Here is a 22,496-nt window from a genome sequence, read left to right on the forward strand (position 1 = left end):
TGTGTATGTGTGTGTGTATCAGTGTGTTTGTGTCTATGTGTGTATCTGTGTGTGTGTGTGCGTGACTGTGTGTGTATCAGTGTGTGTCGATGTGTGTGCATGTGTGTGTGCGTGTCTGTGTGTGCATGTCTGTGTGTGTAGGTGTGTGTGTGCGTGTCTGTGTGCATGTATCAGTGTGTGTCTGTGTGTGTTTGTGTGTGTGTGTATGTGTGCGTGTCTGTGTGTGCGTGTATCAGTGTGTTTGTGTCTATGTGTGTAGATGTGTGTCTGTCTGTGAGTGTATCAGTGTGTTTATGTCTATGTGTGTATATGTGTGTGTGTATGTGCGTGTGTGTGTGTATCAGTGTGTTTGCATCACTGTGTGTGTCTGTGTGTGTATCTGTGTGCGTGTCTGTGTGCGTGTGTATCAGTGTGTGTGTCTGTGTGTGCATGGGTGCGTGTCTGTGTGTGTATCTGTGTGTATCTGTGTGTGCGTGTCTGTGTGTGTGTATCAGTGTGTGTGTATCAGTGTGTGTGTGTCTCTGTGTGTGTCTCTGTGTGTGTCTCTGTGTGTGTCTCTGTGTGTTTGTGTCTGCGTATATCTGTGTGTATCTGTGTATGTATCAGTGTGTTTGTGTCTGTGTGCGCATGTGTGCGTGTCTGTGTTTATAAGTGTATCAGTGTGTATGTGTGTATGTATCTGTGTGTGTGTATCAGTGTGTGTGTATCTGTGTGTGTGTGTGCATGTCTGTGTGTGCGCGTGTATCAGTGTGTGTGTCTGTGTGTGTATCTGTGTGTGCGCGCGTGTCTGTGTGTGCATGTCTATGTGTGCATCTGTGTGTGTAGGTGTGTGCGTGTCTGTGTGTGCGTGTATCTATGTGTGTAGATGTGTGTCTGTCTGTGTGTGTGTATCAGTGTGTTTGTGTCTATGCGTGTATCTGTGTGTGTGTGTATGTGCGTGTGTGTGTGTATCAGTGTGTTTGCATCAGTGTGTGTGTCTGTGTGTGTATCTATTTGCGTGTCTGTGTGCGTGTGTATCAGTGTGTGTGTCTGTGTGTGTATCTGTGTGTGCGCGCGTGTCTGTGTGTGCATGTCTATGTGTGCATCTGTGTGTGTAGGTGTGTGTGTGCGTGTCTGTATGTGTGCGTGTATCAGTGTGTTTGTGTCTGTGTGTGTAGATGTGTGTGTGCATGTGTGTGTGTGTTTGTGTCAGTGTGTGTGTCAGTGTGTGTGTGTCAGTGTGTGTGTGTCTGTGTATCTATGTGTGTTTCTGTGTGTGTGCCTGTGTGCATGTGTATCTGTGCGTGTGTGTGTGTGTGTCTGTATCAGTGTGTGTGTGCATCTATGTGTCTGTGCATGTGTGCGTGTGTGCGTGTCTGTATCAGTGTGTGTCTATGTGTGTATCTGTGTGTGTATCTGTGTGTGTGCCTATGTGTGTATCTGTGTGTGTGCGTATATCAGTGTGTGTCTGTGTGTGTGTGTCTGTGTGTGTGAGTGTATCAGTGTGTGTCTGTGTGTATCTGTGTGTTTCTATGTCTGTGTGTGCGTGTATCAGTGTGTGTGTGTCTATGTGTGTATCTGGATGTGTGTACCTGTGTGTGCGTGTATCAGTGTGTTTTTGTGTGTGTGTGCATGTGTGCGTGTCTGTGTGCGTGCGTGTATCAGTGTGTGTCTATGTGTGTATCTGTGTGTGTGCCTGTGTGTGTGCGTGTGTGTGTACGCATCTGTGTGTGTCTATGTGTGTATCAGTGTGTGTGTCTGTGTGTGCGTGTATCAGTGTGTGTGTTTGTGTGTGTATCTGTGTGTGTATCAGTTTGTATCTGTGTGTGTCTGTGCGTGTCTGTATGTTTCTATGTCTGTGTGTGCGTGCATCAGTGTGTGTGTCTATGTGTGTATTTGGGTGTGTGTGTGTATCTATGTGTGTGTGCGCATGTGTGCGTGTCTGTGTGTATGCGTGTATCAGTGTGTGTCTATGTGTGTATCTGTGTGTGTGTGTCTGTGTATGTTTGTGTGTCTGTGGGTGCGTGTATCAGTGTGTGTCTATGTGTGTATCTGTGTGTGTGTGTCTGTGTATGTGTGTGTGTCTGTGGGTGCGTGTATCAGTGTGTGTGTGTCTATTTTTTTAAGATTAGATTAGATTACTTACAGTATGGAAACAGGCCCTTCGGCCCAAGAAGTCCACACCGACCCACCAAAGCGCAACCCACCCATACCCCTACATCTACCCCTTACCTAACACTACGGGCAATTTAGCATGGCCAATTCACCCAACCTGCACATCTTTGGACTGTGGGAGGAAACCGGAGCACCCGGAGGAAACCCACGCAGACACGGGGAGAACATGCAAACTCCACACAGTCAGTCGCCTGAGGTGGGAATTGAACCCGGGTCTCTGGCACTGTGAGGCAATAGTGCTAACCACTGTGCCACTGTGCCGCCTCATGTGTCTATGTATGTATCTGTGTGTGTGTGCGCGTGTGTGTCTGTGTGTGTATCAGTGTGTGTGTTTGTGTGTGTATCTGTCTGTGTGTGTGCGTATATCAGTGTGTGTGTTTGTGTGTGAATCTGTCTGTGTGTGCATGTATCTGTGTGTGTCTATGTGTGTATCTGTGTGTGCCTGTGTTTGTGCGTTTATCTGTGTGTGTCTATGTATCTGTGTGTGTGTATATGTGTAGCTGTGTGTGTATGTGTGTGTGTCTGTGTTTGTGCGTGTATCAGTGTGTGTGTCTATATGTGTATCTGTGTGTGTGTGCCTGTGTGTGTATCAGTGTGTTTGTGTCTGTGTGTATCTGTGTGTGTGCATGTGTGTGTGTGTCTGTGTGTGTGCGCGTGTATCAGTGTGTGTCTATGTGTGTATCTGTGTGTGTGCGCATGTGTGTATCAGTGTGTGTGTGTCTATGTATGTATCAGCGTGTGTGTCTGTGTGTGTGCGTGTATCTGTGTGTGCGTGTATCTGTGTGTATGTCTGTGCGTGTATCAGTGTGTGCCTCTGTATCTGTGTGTATGCGTGTGTGCGTGTCTGTGTGTGTGCGTGTATCAGTGTGTGTGTCTATGTGTGTATCTGTGTGTGTGTGCGTGTCTGTGTGTGTATCAGTGTGTGTCTGTGTGTGCGCGTGTGTGTGCGTGTCTGCGTGTGTGTGCGTGTCTGCGTGTGTGTGTATCAGTGTGTGTGTCTGTGTATCAGTGTGTTTGTATCTATGTGTGTATCTGTGCGTGTGTATGCGCGTGTGCGTGTGTGTCTGTGTGTGTATCTGTGTGTGTGCGTGTGCGTGTCTATGTGTGTGTATCAGTGTGTGTGTATCTGTGTGTGTATGCGTGTGTGTTCTGCATGTGTGTGTGTATCAGTGTGTGTGTGGGTAGGTGTGTTTGTGTTTCTGATTGTGTGTGCGTGACTCTGTGTTGTGCATTTGTCAGTATGTGTGTCTGTGTGTGTGGGTGGGTGGGTGGGTGTGGCTGTCTTTGTGTGTGTGTGTGTCTGTGTGTGTATCAGTGTGTTTGTGTCTCTGTGTGCCTGTGTGTGTCTGTCTCTCAATGTTAGTCTCAGTCAATGGCAATGTAACAGGTGCGTCTGGGTGTATAGAAAGATACAGTCACCATTGTGGACACTATGCGCCATGGAATCAAACTTACTCATCACTTAGACAATACCGAAAGGCTTATTGAGTTAGACTCAAAGTGTGGTGCTGGAAAAGCACAGCAGGTCAGGCAACACCCGAGGGGTAGGAGAATCAATGTCTCAGCCACAATCCCTTCACCAGGAACCTGCTGTGTTTTGCCAACTCCACACTTTTGGATCTGATCTCCAGCATCTGCAGTCCTCACTTTTTCCTTATTGAGTTAAATTACTTACCTGCAGCACGAGTGGTTTGTCCTTGTGCAGCTGTGGAAGGGAGTGCAGCTTCTGTTGTCTCCGGCCCAGCTCCTGGGGGAAGTTAGGAACAGAACAATCCTCAGTGAATGGGGTTCCCTGGACACTACACACACAGGGGCATTTGGAGGATCAGAGACAGGCTGAGCTGGGTGTGATAGTATCCCATCCATTAAATATGCCTACCCTCCATTCCCACACTTCAGAAGACCAGATCAGAGCAGTCTGTTCCTCTTCCCAGGTGACAAGCAGAAGTTCAATAAGGACAGTCCTTCTCAAATCATGCTGGGCTGAGATTGTGGAAGACTGTCTCTGGGACTGCTGCAGTTGGTGAACTGGACTCAGCTGATGAAATGTTGACTCTGCTATGCTCTTCCCAGATCCACATTTAATTGCTCAGTGTAGAACCCAGACAGGTTTGCCATCACTGTCACAGGCTTCATTAACAGATGAAGAGAACACCATGTATCAAAGAACATCAATCCGAGTGGTCCCCAGCCGGAAAGCTTGGATGAGACAGGAAATCTACTCCCTACATTCAAATCGAGCGATCCAGACCTCTACAGGAAATCCCGATACAACTCCACCAAGCCATCAGAGATGCTGGGAGGCAGTACTGGACCACGTTAGAGGCTCAAACCAAACATACAGACACCCATTGCCTGTGGCAAGGTGTAGACAACAGACCGGGATAGAAAATGAAGCAGAGCAAGACAGCAGACCCAGACTATCCCTCTCTGACATGCTCCATGTATTCAATGCTGTCTCGGAGCAGAATGCCAGTGTCACGGTGTCAGCTGCCCCAACAGACCTGGATACACCTGTTCCCTCGGTAACCGCTGCAGACGTCAGATTGGTCTTCCTGGGAAACAACCCAAGGAAAGGGACAGGCCCAGAGGGAGCATCTGACCATGCACTTAGATCCTGTGTGAACCAGCTGGCAGAGGGATTCACTGACATCTTCAACCTCTCCCTCCCTGCTTCCAGACGATCACCATCATCCCAGTACCTAAGGCAGCACATGCAATGGGCCTTAATAACTGCCACCCAGTGGCTTGGACCTCCATGAAGTTCTTCGAGAGACTGGTCATGGTCCACATTGACTCCATTTACACAGCTCACTGCCACAGAGAGGCTCCCAACATCATCCCACCCCGGGAATGATCTCCTCCAACCTCTTCCATCAGGCAGGAGATACAGAGGCTTGAACACTCTCACCAACAGGTTCAGGAACAGCTTCTTCCTGGCTGTTATTACACTGATGGATGGACTCTCTAACCTCAAATAATGCTGATCTCGCTAATGTCTCTCGCTGAGCGCACGCCCTGTGCAGTGGAACCTGTATGACGCTGTCTGTTCTGTACATCCTTGCTCACTGTGATCTGCCTTTAAAGGTTTTCAGAGTAGTTAGGGACACGTCACAATAAACAAAACAAACTGAGGTTCTGACAGTATCTGGCACAGTCTGGCAGGGTCAGTAAATATCACACTGTGTGCATCATCATCAGAATCACTGAGGTAATATCAGTCAGTCTTCACAAACATCAGTGTGAACCATTGTCAGTGTGTGTTATTGTCAGTCAGAGTTAGTGTCAGTGTGAGTCAGCGTGAGTCAGCGTGAATCAGTGTCTATGTGTGTTGGTGCCTGTCAGTGTGAGGTAGTGTCTGTCAGTGTGTGTCCCTGTCAGTCAGAGTTAGTGCCAGTGTGAGTTAGTGTGTGTTAATGTCTGTTAGTGTGGGTCAGTGTGTGTTAGGGTCAGTCAGTGTGAGTTAGTGTCAATCAGTGTGTGTTAGTGTCAGTCAGTGTGAGTTAGTGTCTGTCAGTGTGAGTTAACATCAGTCAGTGTGAGTTAGGTTCTGGATTAGTGGTGCTGGAAGAGCACAGCAGTTCAGGCAGCATCCAGGTAGCTTCGAAATCGACGTTTCGGGCAAAAGCCCTTCATCAGGAATAAAGGCAGTGAGCCTGAAGCGTGGAGAGATAAGCTAGAGGAGGGTGGGGGTGGGGAGAGAGTAGCATAGAGTACAATGGGTGGGTGGGGGAGGGGATGAAGGTGATAGGTCAAGGAGGAGAGGGTGGAGTGGATAGGTGGAAAAGAAGATAGGCAGGTCGGACAAGTCCGGACAAGTTATGGGGACAGTTACTGAGCTGGAAGTTTAGAACTAGGGTGAAGTGGGGGAAGGGGAAATGAGGAAACTGTTGAAGTCCACATTAATGCCCTGGGGTTGAAGTGTTCCGAGGCAGAAGATGAGGCGTCCTTCCTCCAGGCGTCTGGTGGTGAGGGAGCGGCGGTGAAGGAGGCCCAGGACCTCCATGTCCTCGGCAGAGTGGGAGGGGGAGTTGAAATGTTGGGCCACGGGGCGGTTTGGTTGATTGGTGCGGGTGTCTCGGAGATGTTCCCTAAAGCGCTCTGCTAGGAGGCGCCCAGTCTCCCCAATGTAGAGGAGACCACATCGGGAGCAACGGATACAATAAATGATATTAGTGGATGTGCAGGTGAAACTTTGATGGATGTGGAAGGCTCCTTTAGGGCCTTGGATAGAGGTGAGGGAGGAGGTGTGGGTACAGGTTTTACAGTTCCTGCGGTGGCAGGGATAAGTGCCAGAATGGGAGGGTGGGCCGTAGGGGGGTGTGGACCTGACCAGGTAGTCACGGAGGGAACGGTCTTTGCGGAAGGCGGAAAGGGGTGGGGAGGGAAATATATCCCTGGTGGTGGGGTCTGTTTGGAGGTGGCGGAAATGTCGGCGGATGATTTGGTTTATGCGAAGGTTGGTAGGGTGGAAGGTGAGCACCAGGGGCGTTCTGTCCTTGTTACGGTTGGAGGGGTGGAGTCTGAGGGCGGAGGTGCGGGATGTAGACGAGATGCGTTGGAGGGCATCTTTAACCACGTGGGAAGGGAAATTGTGGTCTCTAAAGAAGGAGGCCATCTGGTGTGTTCTGTGGTGGAACTGGTCCTCCTGGGAGCAGATACGATGGAGGCGGAGGAATCTAGTTTATCTCTCCATGCTTCAGGCTCACTGCCTTTATTCCTGATGAAGGGTTTTTGCCCGAAACGTCGATTTCGAAGCTACCTGGATGCTGCCTGACCTGCTGTGCTCTTCCAGCACCACTAATCCAGAATCTGGTTTCCAGCATCTGCAGTCATTGTTTTTACCAGTGTATGTTAGGGTCAGTCAGTGTGAGTTAGGGTCGGTCAGTGTGAGTTAGGGTCGGTCAGTGTGAGTTAGGGTCAGTCAGTGTGAGTTAGGGTCAGTCAGTGTATGTTAGGGTCAGTCAGTGTGAGTTAGGGTCAGTCAGTGTGAGTTAGGGTCAGTCAGTGTATGTTAGGGTCAGTCAGTGTATGTTAGGGTCCGTCAGTGTGAGTTAGGGTCCGTCAGTGTGAGTTAGGGTCAGTCAGTGTGAGTTAGGGTCAGTCAGTGTGTGTCAGTATCGATCAGTGTGTGTTAGGGTCAGTCAGTGTGAGTTAGGGTCCGTCAGTGTGAGTTAGGGTACGTCAGTGTGTGTCAGTATCGATCAGTGTGTGTTAGGGTCAGTCAGTGTGTGTTAGGGTCAGTCAGTGTGAGTTCGGGTCAGTCAGTGTGAGTTAGGGTCAGTCAGTGTGAGTTAGGGTCAGTCAGTGTGAGTTAGGGTCAGTCAGTGTGTGTTAGGGTCAGTCAGTGTGAGTTAGGGTCAGTCAGTGTGTGTCAGTATCGATCAGTGTGTGTTAGGGTCGGTCAGTGTGAGTTAGGGTCAGTCAGTGTGAGTTCGGGTCAGTCAGTGTGTGTTAGGGTCAGTCAGTGTGAGTTAGGGTCAGTCAGTGTGAGTTAGGGTCAGTCAGTGTATGTTAGGGTCAGTCAGTGTGAGTTAGGGTCCGTCAGTGTGAGTTAGGGTCAGTCAGTGTGTGTTAGGGTCAGTCAGTGTGTGTTAGGGTCAGTCAGTGTGAGTTAGGGTCCGTCAGTGTGAGTTAGGGTCAGTCAGTGTGTGTTAGGGTCAGTCAGTGTATGTTAGGGTCGGTCCGTGTGAGTTAGGGTCAGTCAGTGTGAGTTAGGGTCAGTCAGTGTGTGTCAGTATCGATCAGTGTGTGTTAGGGTCGGTCAGTGTGAGTTAGGGTCAGTCAGTGTGAGTTCGGGTCAGTCAGTGTGTGTTAGGGTCAGTCAGTGTGAGTTAGGGTCAGTCAGTGTGAGTTAGGGTCAGTCAGTGTGAGTTAGGGTCGGTCAGTGTGAGTTAGGGTCAGTCAGTGTATGTTAGGGTCAGTCAGTGTATGTTAGGGTCAGTCAGTGTGAGTTAGGGTCAGTCAGTGTGTGTTAGGGTCAGTCAGTGTGAGTTAGGGTCAGTCAGTGTGAGTTAGGGTCGGTCAGTGTGAGTTAGGGTCAGTCAGTGTATGTTAGGGTCAGTCAGTGTATGTTAGGGTCAGTCAGTGTGTGTTAGGGTCAGTCAGTGTATGTTAGGGTCAGTCAGTGTGTGTTAGGGTCAGTCAGTGTGAGTTAGGGTCAGTCAGTGTGTGTTAGGGTCAGTCAGTGTGTGTTAGGGTCAGTCAGTGTATGTTAGGGTCAGTCAGTGTGAGTTAGGGTCAGTCAGTGTGAGTTAGGGTCAGTCAGTGTGAGTTAGGGTCAGTCAGTGTGTGTTAGGGTCAGTCAGTGTGAGTTAGGGTCAGTCAGTGTGTGTCAGTATCGATCAGTGTGTGTTAGGGTCGGTCAGTGTGTGTTAGGGTCAGTCAGTGTGAGTTCGGGTCAGTCAGTGTGAGTTAGGGTCAGTCAGTGTGTGTTAGGGTCAGTCAGTGTGTGTTAGGGTCAGTCAGTGTGAGTTAGGGTCAGTCAGTGTGTGTTAGGGTCAGTCAGTGTGAGTTAGGGTCAGTCAGTGTGAGTTAGGGTCGGTCAGTGTGAGTTAGGGTCAGTCAGTGTGTGTTAGGGTCAGTCAGTGTGAGTTAGGGTCAGTCAGTGTGAGTTAGGGTCCGTCAGTGTGAGTTAGGGTCAGTCAGTGTGAGTTAGGGTCAGTCAGTGTATGTTAGGGTCAGTCAGTGTATGTTAGGGTCAGTCAGTGTGAGTTAGGGTCAGTCAGTGTGAGTTAGGGTCCGTCAGTGTGAGTTAGGGTCAGTCAGTGTGAGTTAGGGTCAGTCAGTGTGAGTTAGGGTCCGTCAGTGTGTGTTAGGGTCAGTCAGTGTATGTTAGGGTCAGTCAGTGTATGTTAGGGTCAGTCAGTGTGAGTTAGGGTCCGTCAGTGTGAGTTAGGGTCCGTCAGTGTGTGTCAGTATCGATCAGTGTGTGTTAGGGTCAGTCAGTGTGAGTTAGGGTCAGTCAGTGTGAGTTAGGGTCAGTGTGAGTTCGGGTCAGTCAGTGTGAGTTAGGGTCGATCAGTGTGTGTTAGGGTCAGTCAGTGTGTGTTAGGGTCAGTCAGTGTATGTTAGGGTCAGTCAGTGTGAGTTAGGGTCAGTCAGTGTATGTTAGGGTCGGTCCGTGTGAGTTAGGGTCCGTCAGTGTGAGTTAGGGTCCGTCAGTGTGTGTTAGGGTCAGTCAGTGTATGTTAGGGTCGGTCCGTGTGAGTTAGGGTCCGTCAGTGTGAGTTAGGGTCCGTCAGTGTGTGTCAGTATCGATCAGTGTGTGTTAGGGTCAGTCAGTGTGTGTTAGGGTCAGTCAGTGTGAGTTAGGGTCAGTCAGTGTGAGTTAGGGTCAGTCAGTGTATGTTAGGGTCGGTCCGTGTGAGTTAGGGTTGGTCAGTGTGAGTTGGGGTCGGTCAGTGTGTGTCAGTGTCGATAAGTGTGTGTTAGGGTCAGTCAGTGTGTGTTAGGGTCAGTCAGTGTGAGTTAGGGTCAGTCAGTGTGAATTAGTGTCGGTCAGTCTGTGTTAGGGTCAATCAGTGGGAGTTTGTGTCAGTCAGTGGGAGTTAGGGTCGGTCAGTGTGAGTTAGGGTCAGTCAGTGTGAATTAGGGTCAGTCAGTGTGAATTAGTGTCGGTCAGTCTGTGTTAGGGTCAATCAGTGGGAGTTTGTGTCAGTCAGTGGGAGTTAGGGTCGGTCAGTGTGAGTTAGGCGGAAGATGAGGCACTCTTCCTCCAACCGTCGTGTTGCTGTGGTCTGGTGATGGAGGAGTCCAAGGACCTGCATGTCCTTGGTGGAGTGGGAGGGGGAGTTGAAGTGTTGAGCCACGGGGTGGTTGGGTTGGTTGGTCCGGGTGTCCCAGAGGTGTTCTCTGAATTGTTCCACAAGTAGGCGGCCTGTCTCTCCAATATAGAGGAGGCCACATCGGGTGCAGCGGATGCAGTAAATGATGTGTGTGGAGGTGCAGGTGAACTTGTGGCAGATATGGAAGGATCCCTTGGGGCCTTGGAGGGAAGTAAGGGGGGAGGTGTGGGCGCAAGTTTTGCATTTCTTGCGGTTGCAGGTGAAGGTGCTGGGAATGGAGGTTGAGTTGGTGGGGGGGTGTGGACCTGACGAGCGAGTCACGGAGGGAGTGGTCTTTTCGGAACGCTGATAGGGGAGGGGAGGGAAATATATCCCTGGTGGTGAGGTCTGTTTGGAGGTGGCGGAACTGACGGCGGATGATACGCTGTACATGGAGGTTGGTGGGGTGGTAGGTGAGGACCAGTGGGGTTCTGTCCTGGTGGCGGTTGGAGGGGCGGGGCTCAAGGGCGGAGGAGCAGGAAGTGGAAGAGATGCGGTGGAGAGCATCGTCGACCACGTCTGGGGGGAAATTGCAGTCTTTGAAGAAGGAGGCCATCTGGGTTGAACGGTTTTGGAACTGGTCCTCCTGGGAGCAGATGCGGCAGAGACAAAGGAATTGGGAATATGGGATGGCGTTTTTACAGGGGGCAGGGTGGGAGGAGGTGTAGTCTAGGTAGCTGTGGGAGTTGGTTGGTTTATAGTAAATGTCCGTGTTGAGTCGGTCGCCCGAGATAGAGATGGAGAGGTCTAGGAAGGGGAGGGAGGAGTCTGAGACGGTCCAGGTAAATTTGAGTTCGGGGTGGAAGGTGTTAGTAAAGTGGATGAACTGTTCAACCTCCTCGTGGGAGCACGAGGCAGCGCCAATACAGTCATCGATGTAGCAGAGGAAAAGGTGGGGTTGGTGCCAGTGTAGCTGCGGAAGATGGACTGTTCCACATATCCGACGAAGAGGCAGGCATAGCTGGGGCCCATGTGGGTGCCCATGGCTACTACTTTGGTTTGGAGGAAGTCGGAGGATTGGAAAGAGAAGTTGTTCAGAGTGAGGACCAGTTCAGTCAGTCGAAGGAGGGTGTCGGTGGAAGGGTACTGGTTGGGTCGGTGGGATAGGAAGAAGCAGAGGGCTTTGAGTCCTTCGTGATGGGGGATGGAGGTGTACAGAGATTGGATGTCCATGGTGAAGATAAGGCGTTGGGAACCGGGGAAGCAAAAATCATGGAGGAGGTGGAGGGTGTGGGTGGTGTCCTGAACGTAGGTGGGGAGTTCTTGGACCAAGGGGGACAGGACCATGTCGAGGTAGGCAGAGATGAGTTCGGTGGGACAGGAGCAGGCTGAGACAATGGGTTGGCCAGGGCAGTCAGGTTTGTGGATTTTGGGCAGGAGGTAGAAACGGGCGGTGCGGGGTTGTGGGACTATGAGGTTGGAGGCGGTGGATGGGAGATCCCCTGAGGTGATGAGGTTATGGATGGTATGGGAGGTGATGGTTTGGTGGTGGGAGGTGGGGTATTGGGCACGGGGGGCAGTAGGAGGAGGTGTCCACGAGTTGGTGTTTAGCCTCAGCAGTGTAAAGGTCGGTGCGCCAAACTACTACCGCGCCTCCCTTGTCTGCCGGTTTGATGGTGAGGTTGGGGTTGGAACGGAGGGAGTGGAGGGCTGCACGTTCCGAGGGTGAGAGGTTGGAGTGGGTGAGAGGGGTGGAGAGATTGAGGCGGTTAACGTCGTGGCGGCAGTTGGCTATGGAGAGATCGAGGGCAGGTAAGAGGTCAGCACAGGGTGTCCAGGTGGATGGGGTGTGTTGGAGGTGGGCGAAGGGATCGTCAGAGGGTGGGCGGGAATCCTGGTTGGAGAAGTAGGCACGGAGGTGAAGGCAGCAGAAGAATTGTTCGGTGTCTCGCACAGTGTGTGTTAATGTCGATCAGTGTATGTTAGTGCCTGTCAGAGTGTGTTAGTGTCCGTCAGTGTATGTTAGTGTCGGTCAGCGTGAGTTAGTGTCAGTCAGTGTGTGTTGGTATCAGTCAGTGTGTGTTAGGGTCAGTCAATGTGAATTAGTGTCAGTCAGTGTGAGTTAGTGTCTGTCAGTGTGTGTTAGTATCGATCAGTGTGTTAGGGTCGGTCAGCGTGAGGTAGTGTCAGTCAGTGTGTATTGGTATCAGTCAGTGTGTGTTAGGGTCAGTCAATGTGAATTAGTGTCAGTCAGTGTGAGTTAGTGTCTGTCAGTGTGTGTTAGTATCGATCAGTGTGTTAGGGTCGGTCAGCGTGAGGTAGTGTCAGTCAGTGTGTATTGGTATCAGTCAGTGTGTGTTAGGGTCAGTCAATGTGAGTTAGTGTCAGTCAGTGTGAGTTAGTGTCTGTCACTGTGTGTTAGTATCGATCAGTGTGTTAGGGTCGGTCAGCGTGAGGTAGTGTCAGTCAGTGTGTATTGGTATCAGTCAGTGTGTGTTAGGGTCAGTCAATGTGAGTTAGTGTCAGTCAGTGTGAGTTAGTGTCTGTCACTGTGTGTTAGTATCGATCAGTGTGTTAGGGTCGGTCAGCGTGAGGTAGTGTCAGTCAGTGTGAGTTAGGGTCGGTCAGTGTGAGTTAGGGTCGGTCAGCGTGAGTTAGTGTCGGTCAGCATGAGTTAGTGCCTGTCAGTGTGTGTTAGTGCCTGTCAGTGTGTGTTAGAGTCAGTCAGTGTGTGTTAGTGTCAGTCAGAGTGTGTCAGTGCCTTCAGTGTGTGCTAGTGTCAGTCAGTGAGAGTTAGTGTCGGTCAGTGTGAGTTAGTGTCGGTCAGAGTGTGTTAGTGTCGGTCAGAGTGTGTTAGTGTCAGTCAGTGTGTGTTAGTGTCAGTCAGTGTGAGGGTCAGTGTGTATTCGTGTCAGTGTGAGAGAGTGCCGTCAGTGTTAGAGGGTGTCAGTGTGAGTTAGTGTATGTCAGTGTGTTAGGGCCTGTTAGTGTGTGTTAATGTCTGTCAATGTGAGTTTACTGTCTGTCACTGTGAGGTACTGTCTGTCGGTGTGAGGTAGTATGTTAGTGAGTTTTGAGAAGATTTGTATCTCAGGTTGGGGTTCTGGATGTAGGTTTGCTCACTGGACTGGAAGGAGCATTTTCAGACATTTCGTCACCATACCAAGCAACGTCATCAGTGAGCCTCCAGATGTTGCACTGGTGGCATGGCCCACTTTCTATTTGTGTGTTGGTGATGTCATTTCCTGATTTTTTTCCTCACGGTGTGGTAAATGGGATCCATGTCAAAGTGTTTGTTGATGTGTTTGTTGGATGTGTCGCCCAATTCCTAAGCATCTGTATCTCTCTGCTCCCCACCATCTGTCCAGACGCATCTTAAATGAATCTCCCGTGCCTGCCTCTCCCACCTCTGCTGGTAACACGTTCCAAACACCCACCACCCTCTGTGTGAAGTACTTGCCGCCTGTATCCCCCTTAAACTTTCCACCTCTCACCTTGAAATCGTGACCTCTCGATATTGAATCCTTCACCCTGTGAAAAAGCTTGTCTCTATCCACCCTGTCTGTACCCTTCATGATTTTGTAGACCTCAATCAGGTCCCCCCTCAATCTCCTTTTTCCTAATGAAAATAAACCTAACCTACTCAACCTCTCTCCATAGCTACCACCTTCCACACCAGGCAACATCCTCGTAAACCTTCTCTGCACCCTCTCCAAAGCGTCCACATCCTTTTGGTAATGTGGTGACCAGAACTGTACACAGTATTCTAAATGTGGCTGAACCAATGTCTTGTACAATGTTAACATGACTTGCCAGCTCTTATACTCAATACCCCGTCCAATGAAGGCAAGTGTACTATATGCCTCCTTGACCACTCTATCCACCTGTGCAGCAACCTTCAGGGTACAATGGACCTGCACTCCCAGATCTCTCTGCCCATCAACTTTTCCCAAGGCTCTTCCATTCACTGTATAATTTGATCTAGAATTAGTCTTGCCTAAATGTATCACCTCACATTTGTCTGGATTGAAAGCTATCTGCCCCTTCCCCGCCCAACTCTCTAGTCTATCTATATCCTCCTGTATTCTCTGACAGTCCCTTATCCTTTCTGCTACTCCACTGATCTTCATGTCATCTGCAAACTTGCTGATCAGACCAACAGTGCCCTCTTCCAGATCATTTATGTATATCACAAACAACAGTGGCCCCAACACTGGTCCCTGTGGAACACCACTGGTCACCTTTCTCCATTTCGAGAAACTCCCTTCAACTACTACTCTCTGTCTCCTGTTGCTCAACCAGTTCTTTATCCACCTGCTAGAACCCCCTGCACACCATGAGACTTCACTTTCTCCATTAGTCTACCATGGGGAACCTTATCAAATACCTTACTAAAGTCCATGTATATGACATCAACAGCCCTTCCTTCATCTATCAACTTGGTCACTTCCTCGAAGAACTCTATTAAGTTGGTAAGGCACGATCTCCCCCACACAAAACCATGTTGTTGATCACTGATAAGCCCATTCTTTTCTAAATATAAATAGATCCTATCCCTCAGTACCCTCTCCAGCAACTTTCCCACCACTGACGTCAGGCTCACTGGTCTGTAGTTACCCGGAATATTCCTACTACCCTTCTTGTACAGGGGGACAACATGAGCAACCCTCCAGTCCTCCGGCACCTCACCTGTGTTTAAGGACCCCAGCTATTTCCTCTCTCGCCTCCCTCAGTAAGATAGATCCCATCTGGTCCTGGGGATTTGTCCACCTTAATAACCTCTTGCCTACCCAACTCATCTTCCCTCCTTATGTCAACGTGATCCAGACTAATCAAACTTCGATCTCTAATCTCAACATTCATCATGTCCCTCTCCTCAGTGAACACTGACACAAAGTAATCATTCAGAATCTCACCCATTCTCTCAGGTTCGACACACAGCCTTCCTTCATCATCCTTTAGTGGGACCAATCCTTTCTCTAGTTACCCGCTTGCTTCTTATATAAGAATAAAGTGCGTTGGGATTCTCCTTAAATCTGCTCGCTAAAGTTATTACATGATCCCTTTTAGCTGCTTGATTCCTCATTTAAGACTGGTCCTACTCTTCTGATATTCTTCAGGACCCGTTCTATTCTTCGCTGCCTAGACCTTATGTACGCTTCCCTTTTCCTCTTGGCTGGTTGTACAATTTCTCCCGTCATCCACGGTTCACGAATCTTGCCCTTCCTATCCTTTGCCTTCAATGGGACATGCCTATCCTGCACTATCTTTGAAAGCCTCCCACATCTCAAATGTGGCCTTCCCTTCAAATAGCTGCCCCCAATCCACATTTCCCAGCTCCTGCTTAATTTTGATATATTTGGCCTTGGCCCAGTTTAGTACTCTGCCCTTAGGACCACTCTCTTCTTTATCTATGAGTATTCTAAAACTTACAGAGTTGTGGTCACTGTTCCCAAAGAAATCCTTGACCATAACTTCTACCACCTGTCCTGGCTCGTTCCCCAATTCCATGTCCAATATGGCCCCTTCCCTCAGTCAGACTATTGACAAACTGCTCTAGAAAACTCTCCTGGATGGTCCTGACAAATTCTTCCCCATCCAGACCTCTGACGCTAAGTGTATCCCAGTCAATGTTGGGAAAATTAAAATCTCCCATCACCACTACCCTGTTGCCTCGACATCTTTCCATAATCTATTTACCTATTTGTTCTTCTATCTCGCATTCACTGTTGGGAGGGCTGTAATACAGCCCTAACAATGTAACTTCTTATTTCTCAGCTCCAACCCATAATGGCTCACTGCTCAAGCCCTCCATAGTGTCCTCCTTCAGCACAGCCGTGATATCGTCCTGACCAGCAATGCAACTCCACCTCCCCCTTGTACTCCCCTCCCTGTCCTGTCTGAAGCATCTATATGCTAGAATATTTAGTTGCCAATCATGCCCTTCCTTCAACCAAGTCTCAATGATTTCAATAACATCATACTTGTATGCACCAATCCAAACCCTAAGTTTGTCTGCCTTAGCCACTATACTCCTGGCATTAAAGCATATGCACTCAGAACACCTTTGCTCTCTACCTACTCTACCCCTTGGTAATGCTAACTTCATGCTCTTGTTCCTTACAATCTCCAGTCTCCACCTCGCTGCCTACTTGTCTTCTCTTCTGGTTCCCAGCCCCCTGCCACATTAGTTTAAACCCTCCCCAGCAGCAGTGGCAAAAACTCCCCCAAGAACAGCAGTTCCTGTCTGGTTCAGGTACAACCCTTCCAATTTGTAATAATCTCACCTTCCTCAGAACCGGTCCCAATGTCACACAAACCTGAACCCCTCCTTCCTATACCATCCCTCAAGCCACATGTTCATCCTGCCTATTCTTTCATTTCTGCCTTGGCTAGCACGTGGCACTGGTAGTCATCCTGGTGTTAGTCACAGCAAGTTAGTGCGTGTCAGTGTGTGTCAATGGAGATGAATGTCAGTCAGCATGAGGAGAGGCAGTTGAGTGTGTTTTAGTGAGTGTCAGTGTGTTAATGTCAGTTACTCGAAGATAGTGTGTGTCAGTGTGTGTCAGTATCAGTCAGTGTCAGAGAGTATGTCAGAGTATTTTATTGTCAGTCAGTGTGTGTACATATGTGTCAGAATGGGCCAATAAATTTCAGTGTTTGTAAGTATTTCTCACTCAGAGATAGTGAGTGTCAGTGTGTGTCAACGTGTGTCAGTGTGAGTTAGGTTGAATTATTTAGAGTTACTGTGTGTCAGGGTGTTTCAGAGTGAGGTACTGGGTGTCACTGAGAGTTCGTGTCAGTCGGAGTATGTTAGGGACAGTCGGAGTGTGAGTGTCCGTCAGTGTATTTAACAGTGTGTCAGTGTGGGTTTGCGAGTCAAGGTGAATTATATCAGTGTATGGGAGTGTGACAGTCTCACTGTGAGGATGATAGTGTGTCAGTATCAGTGTCTGAGAGTGTGAGAGTGTCACTGTGAGGATGATAGTGTGTCAGTATCAGTGTCTGGGAGTGTGACAGACTCACTGTGAGGATGATAGTGTGTCAGTGTCAGTGTCTGGGAGTGTGACAGTCTCACTGTGAGGATGATAGTGTGTCAGTATCAGTGTCTGGGAGTGTGACAGTCTCACTGTGAGGATGATAGTGTGTCAGTGCCAGTGTCTGGGAGTGTAACAGTCTCACTGTGAGAACATAGAACATAGAACAATACAGCACAGAACAGGCCCTTCGGCCCACGATGTTGTGCCGAACTTCTATCCTAGATTAAGCACCCATCCATGTACCTATCCAAATGCCGCTTAAAGGTCGCCAATGAATCTGACTCTACCACTCCCACGGGCAGCGCATTCCATGCCCCCACCACTCTCTGGGTGAAGAACCCACCCCTGACATCTCCCCTATACCTTCCACCCTTCACCTTAAATTTATGTCCCCTTGTAACACTCTGTTGTACCCGGGGAAAAAGTTTCTGACTGTCTACTCTATCTATTCCTCTGATCATCTTATAAACCTCTATCAAGTCACCCCTCATCCTTCGCCGTTCCAACGAGAAAAGGCCGAGAACTCTCAACCTATCCTCGTACGACCTACTCTCCATGAGGATGATAGTGTGTCAGTGTCAGTGTCTGGGAGTGTGACAGTCTCACTGTGAGGATGATAGTGTGTCAGTATCAGTGTCTGGGAGTGTGACAGTCTCACTGTGAGGATGATAGTGTGTCATTGTCAGTTTCTGGGAGTGTGACAGTCGCACTGTGAGGATGATAGTGTGTCAGTATCAGTGTCTGGGAGTGTGACAGTCTCACTGTGAGGATGATAGTGTGTCAGTATCAGTGTCTGGGAGTGTGACAGTCTCACTGTGAGGATGATAGTCTGTCAGTGCCAGTGTCTGGGAGTGTGACAGTCTCACTGTGAGGATGATAGTCTGTCAGTGCCAGTGTCTGGGAGTGTGACAGTCTCACTGTGAGGATGATAGTGTGTCAGTATCAGTGTCTGGGAGTGTGAGAGTCTCACTGTGAGGATGATTGTGTGTCAGTGTCAGTGTCTGGGAGTGTGACAGTCTCACTGTGAGGATGATAGTGTGTCAGTATCAGTGTCTGGGAGTGTGAGAGTCTCACTGTGAGGATGATAGTGTGTCAGTATCATTGTCTGGGAGTGTGACAGTCTCACTGTGAGGATGATAGTGTGTCAGTGTCAGTGTCTGGGAGTGTGACAGTCTCCCTGTGAGGATGATAGTGTATCAGTGTCAGTGTCTGGGAGTGTGACAGTCTCACTGTGAGGATGGTAGTGTGTCATTGTCAGTTTCTGGGAGTGTGACAGTCGCACTGTGAGGATGATAGTGTGTCAGTATCAGTGTCTGGGAGTGTGAGAGTGTCACTGTGAGGATGATAGTGTGTCAGTGTCAGTGTCTGGGAGTGTGAGTGTCACTGTGAGGATGATAGTGTGTCAGTGTCAGTGTCTGGGAGTGTGAGAGTCTCACTGTGAGGATGATAGTGTGTCAGTGTCAGTGTCTGGGAGTGTGACAGTCTCACTGTGAGGATGATAGTGTGTCAGTGTCAGTGTCTGGGAGTGTGACAGTCTCACTGTGAGGATGATAGTGTGTCAGTATCAGGGTCTGGGAATGAGAGTGTGTCACTGTGAGGATGATAGTGTGTCAGTATCAGTGTCTGAGGGTGTGACAGTCTCACTGTGAGGATGATAGTGTGTCAGTGTCAGTGTCTGGGAGTGTGACAGTCTCACTGTGCGGATGATAGTGTGTCAGTATCAGTGTCTGGGAGTGTGACAGTCTCACTGTGAGGATGATAGTGTGTCAGTGTCAGTGTCTGGGAGTGTGACAGTGTCACTGTGAGGATGATAGTGTGTCAGTATCAGTGCCTGGGAGTGTGACAGTCTCACTGTGAGGATGATAGTGTGTCAGTGTCAGTGTCTGGGAGTATGACAGTCTCACTGTGCGGATGATAGTGTGTCAGTGTCAGTGTCTGGGAGTGTGACAGTCTCACTGTGAGGATGATAGTGTGTCAGTATCAGTGTCTGGGAGTGTGACAGTCTCACTGTGAGGATGATAGTGTGTCAGTGTCAGTGTCTGGGAGTGTGAGAGTGTCACTGTGAGGATGATAGTGTGTCAGTATCAGTGTCTGGGAGTGTGAGAGTGTCTCTGTGAGGATGATAGTGTGTCAGTATCAGTGTCTGGGAGTGTGACAGTCTCACTTTTAGGATGATTGTGTGTCAGTGTCAGTGTCTGAGAGTGTGACAGTCTCACTTTTAGGATGATTGTGTGTCAGTGTCAGTGTCTGGGAGTGTGACAGTCTCCCTGTGAGGATGATAGTGTGTCAGTATCAGTGTCTGTGAGTGTGACAGTCTCACTGTGAGGATGATAGTGTGTCAGTGCCAGTGTCTGGGAGTGTGACAGTCTCACTGAGAGGATGATAGTGTGTCAGTATCAGTGTCTGGGAGTGTGACAATCTCATTCTGAGGATGATAGTGTGTCAGTATCAGTGTCTGGGAGTGTGAGAGTGTCACTGTGAGGATGATAGTGTGTCAGTGTCAGTGTCTGAGAGTGTGACAGTCTCACTGTGAGGATGATAGTGTGTCAGTATCAGTGTCTGGGAGTGTGACAGTCTCACTGTGAGGATGATAGTGTGTCAGTGTCAGTGTCTGGGAGTGTGACAGTCTCCCTGTGAGGATGATAGTGTGTCAGTATCAGTGTCTGGGAGTGTGACAGTCTCACTGTGAGGATGATAGTGCGTCAGTATCAGTGTCTGGGAGTGTGAGTGTCACTGTGAGGATGATAGTGTGTCAGTATCAGTGTCTGGGAGTGTGAGAGTCTCACTGTGAGGATGATAGTGTGTCAGTATCAGTGTCTGGGAGTGTGACAGTCTCACTGTGAGGATGATACTGTGTCAGTGTCAGTGTCTGGGAGTGTGACAGTCTCACTGTGAGGATATTAGTTTGTCAGTATCAGTGTCTGGGAATGTGACAGTCTCCCTGTGAGGATGATAGTGTGTCAGTATCAGTGTCTGGGAGTGTGACAGTCTCACTGTGAGGATGATAGTGCGTCAGTATCAGTGTCTGGGAGTGTGAGTGTCACTGTGAGGATGATAGTGTGTCAGTATCAGTGTCTGGGAGTGTGAGAGTCTCACTGTGAGGATGATAGTGTGTCAGTATCAGTGTCTGGGAGTGTGAGAGTCTCACTGTGAGGATGATAGTGTGTCAGTGTCAGTGTCTGGGAGTGTGAAAGTCTCACTGTGAGGATATTAGTTTGTCAGTATCAGTGTCTGGGAATGTGACAGTCTCACTGTGAGGATGATAGTGTGTCAGTATCAGTGTCTGGGAGTGTGAGAGTGTCACTGTGAGGATGATAGTGTGTCAGTGTCAGTGTCTGGGAGTGTGACAGTCTCACTGTGAGGATATTAGTTTGTCAGTATCAGTGTTTGGGAATGTGACAGTCTCACTGTGAGGATGATAGTGTGTCAGTACCAGTGTCTGGGAGTGTGACAGTCTCACTGTGAGGATGATAGTGTGTCAGTATCAGTGTCTGGGAGTGTGAGAGTGTCACTGTGAGGATGATAGTGTGTCAGTGTCAGTGTCTGGGAGTGTGACAGTCTCACTGTGAGGATATTAGTTTGTCAGTATCAGTGTTTGGGAATGTGACAGTCTCACTGTGAGGATGATAGTGTGTCAGTATCAGTGTCTGGGAGTGTGTCAGTCTCACTGTGAGGATGATAGTGTGTCAGTGTCAGTGTCTGGGAGTGTGACAGTCTCACTGTGAGGATGATAGTGTGTCAGTGTCAGTGTCTGGGAGTGTGACAGTCTCACTGTGAGGATATTAGTTTGTCAGTATCAGTGTTTGGGAATGTGACAGTCTCACTGTGAGGATGATAGTGTGTCAGTGTCAGTGTCTGGGAGTGTGACAGTCTCACTGTGAGGATGATAGTGTGTCAGTGTCAGTGTCTGGGAGTGTGACAGTCTCACTGTGAGGATATTAGTTTGTCAGTATCAGTGTTTGGGAATGTGACAGTCTCACTGTGAGGATGATAGTGTGTCAGTACCAGTGTCTGGGAGAGTGACAGTCTCACTGTGAGGATGATAGTGTGTCAGTGTCAGTGTCTGGGAGTGAGAGAGTGTCACTGTGAGGATGATAGTGTGTCAGTATCAGTGTCTGAGAGTGTGACAGTCTCACTGTGAGGATGATAGTGTGTCTGTATCAGTGTCTGGGAGTGTAACAGTCTCACTGTGAGGATGATAGTGTGTCAGTGTCAGTGTCTGGGAGTGTGACAGTCTCACTGTGAGGATGATAGTGTGTCAGTATCAGTATCTGGGAGTGAGAGAGTGTCACTGTGAGGATGATAGTGTGTCAGTGTCAGTGTCTGGGAGTGTGACAGTGTCACTGTGAGGATGATAGTGTGTCAGTATCAGTGTCTGGGAGTGTGACAGTCTCCCTGTGAGGATGATAGTGTATCAGTATCAGTGTCTGGGAGTGTGACAGTCTCACTGTGAGGATATTAGTGTGTCAGTATCAGTGTCAGGGAGTGTGACAGTCTCACTGTGAGGATGATAGTGTGTCAGTGTCAGTGTCTGGGAGTGTGACAGTCTCACTGTGAGGATGATAGTGTGTCAGTATCAGTGTCTGGGAGTGTGAAAGTGTCACTGTGAGGATGGTAGTGTGTCAGTATCAGTGTCAGGGAGTGTGACAGTCTCACTGTGAGGATGATAGTGTCTCAGTATCAGGGTCTGGGAGTGTGTGAGTCTCAATGTGAGGATGATAGTGTGTCAGTCTCAGTGTCTGGGAGTGTGAGAGTGTCACTGTGAAGATGATAGTGTGTCAGTGACAGTGTCTGGGAGTGTGACAGTCTCACTGTGAGGATGATAGTGTGTTAGTATCAGTGTCTGGGAGTGTGAGAGTGTCTCTGTGAGGATGATAGTGTGTCAGTGCGAGTGTCTGGGAGTATGACAGTCTCACTTTTAGGATGATAGTGTGTCAGTGTCAGTGTCTGGGAGTGTGACAGTCTCACTGTGAGGATGATAGTGTGTCAGTGCGAGTGTCTGGGAGTGTGACAATCTCATTGTGAGGATGATAGTGTGTCAGTATCGGTGTCTGGGAGTGTGACAGTCTCACTGTGAGGTTGATAGTGTGTCAGTATCGGTGTCTGGGAGTGTGACAGTCTCACTGTGAGGTTGATAGTGTGTCAGTGTCAGTATCTGGGAGTTTGACAGTCCCCCTGTGAGGATATTAGTGTATCAGTATCAGTGTCTGGGAGTGTGACAGTGTCACTGTGAGGATGATAGTGTGTCAGTGTCAGTGTCTGGGAGTGTGACAGTCTCACTGTGAGGATATTAGTTTGTCAGTATCAGTGTCTGGGAGTGTGACAGTCTCACTGTGAGGATGATAGTGTGTCAGTATCAGTGTCTGGGAATGTGACAGTCTCACTGTGAGGATGATAGTGTGTCAGTGTCAGTGTCTGGGAGTGTGAGAGTGTCACTGTGAGGATGATAGTGTGTCAGTATCAGTGTCTGGGAGTGTGAGAGTGTCACTGTGAGGATGATAGTGTGTCAGTGTCAGTCTCTGGAAGTGTGACAGTC

At 49.1% G+C, this 22,496-nt stretch overlaps 1 protein-coding gene across 1 annotated transcript in view; it reads right to left on the reverse strand.

Moving 5' to 3' along the window:
- Positions 1-22,496, reverse strand: part of LOC140480733 (uncharacterized) — a 510,142-nt gene that overhangs the window by 305,850 nt on the left and 181,796 nt on the right. The window contains exon 10 of the mRNA XM_072576020.1: positions 3,830-3,901. Within this exon, the coding sequence (XP_072432121.1) occupies positions 3,830-3,901 (72 nt within the window). The remainder of the gene's footprint in view (positions 1-3,829; positions 3,902-22,496) is intronic.

The sequence above is a fragment of the Chiloscyllium punctatum genome, chromosome 1 (genome assembly GCF_047496795.1).
Source record: "Chiloscyllium punctatum isolate Juve2018m chromosome 1, sChiPun1.3, whole genome shotgun sequence".
NCBI classification, from domain to species: domain Eukaryota; kingdom Metazoa; phylum Chordata; class Chondrichthyes; order Orectolobiformes; family Hemiscylliidae; genus Chiloscyllium; species Chiloscyllium punctatum.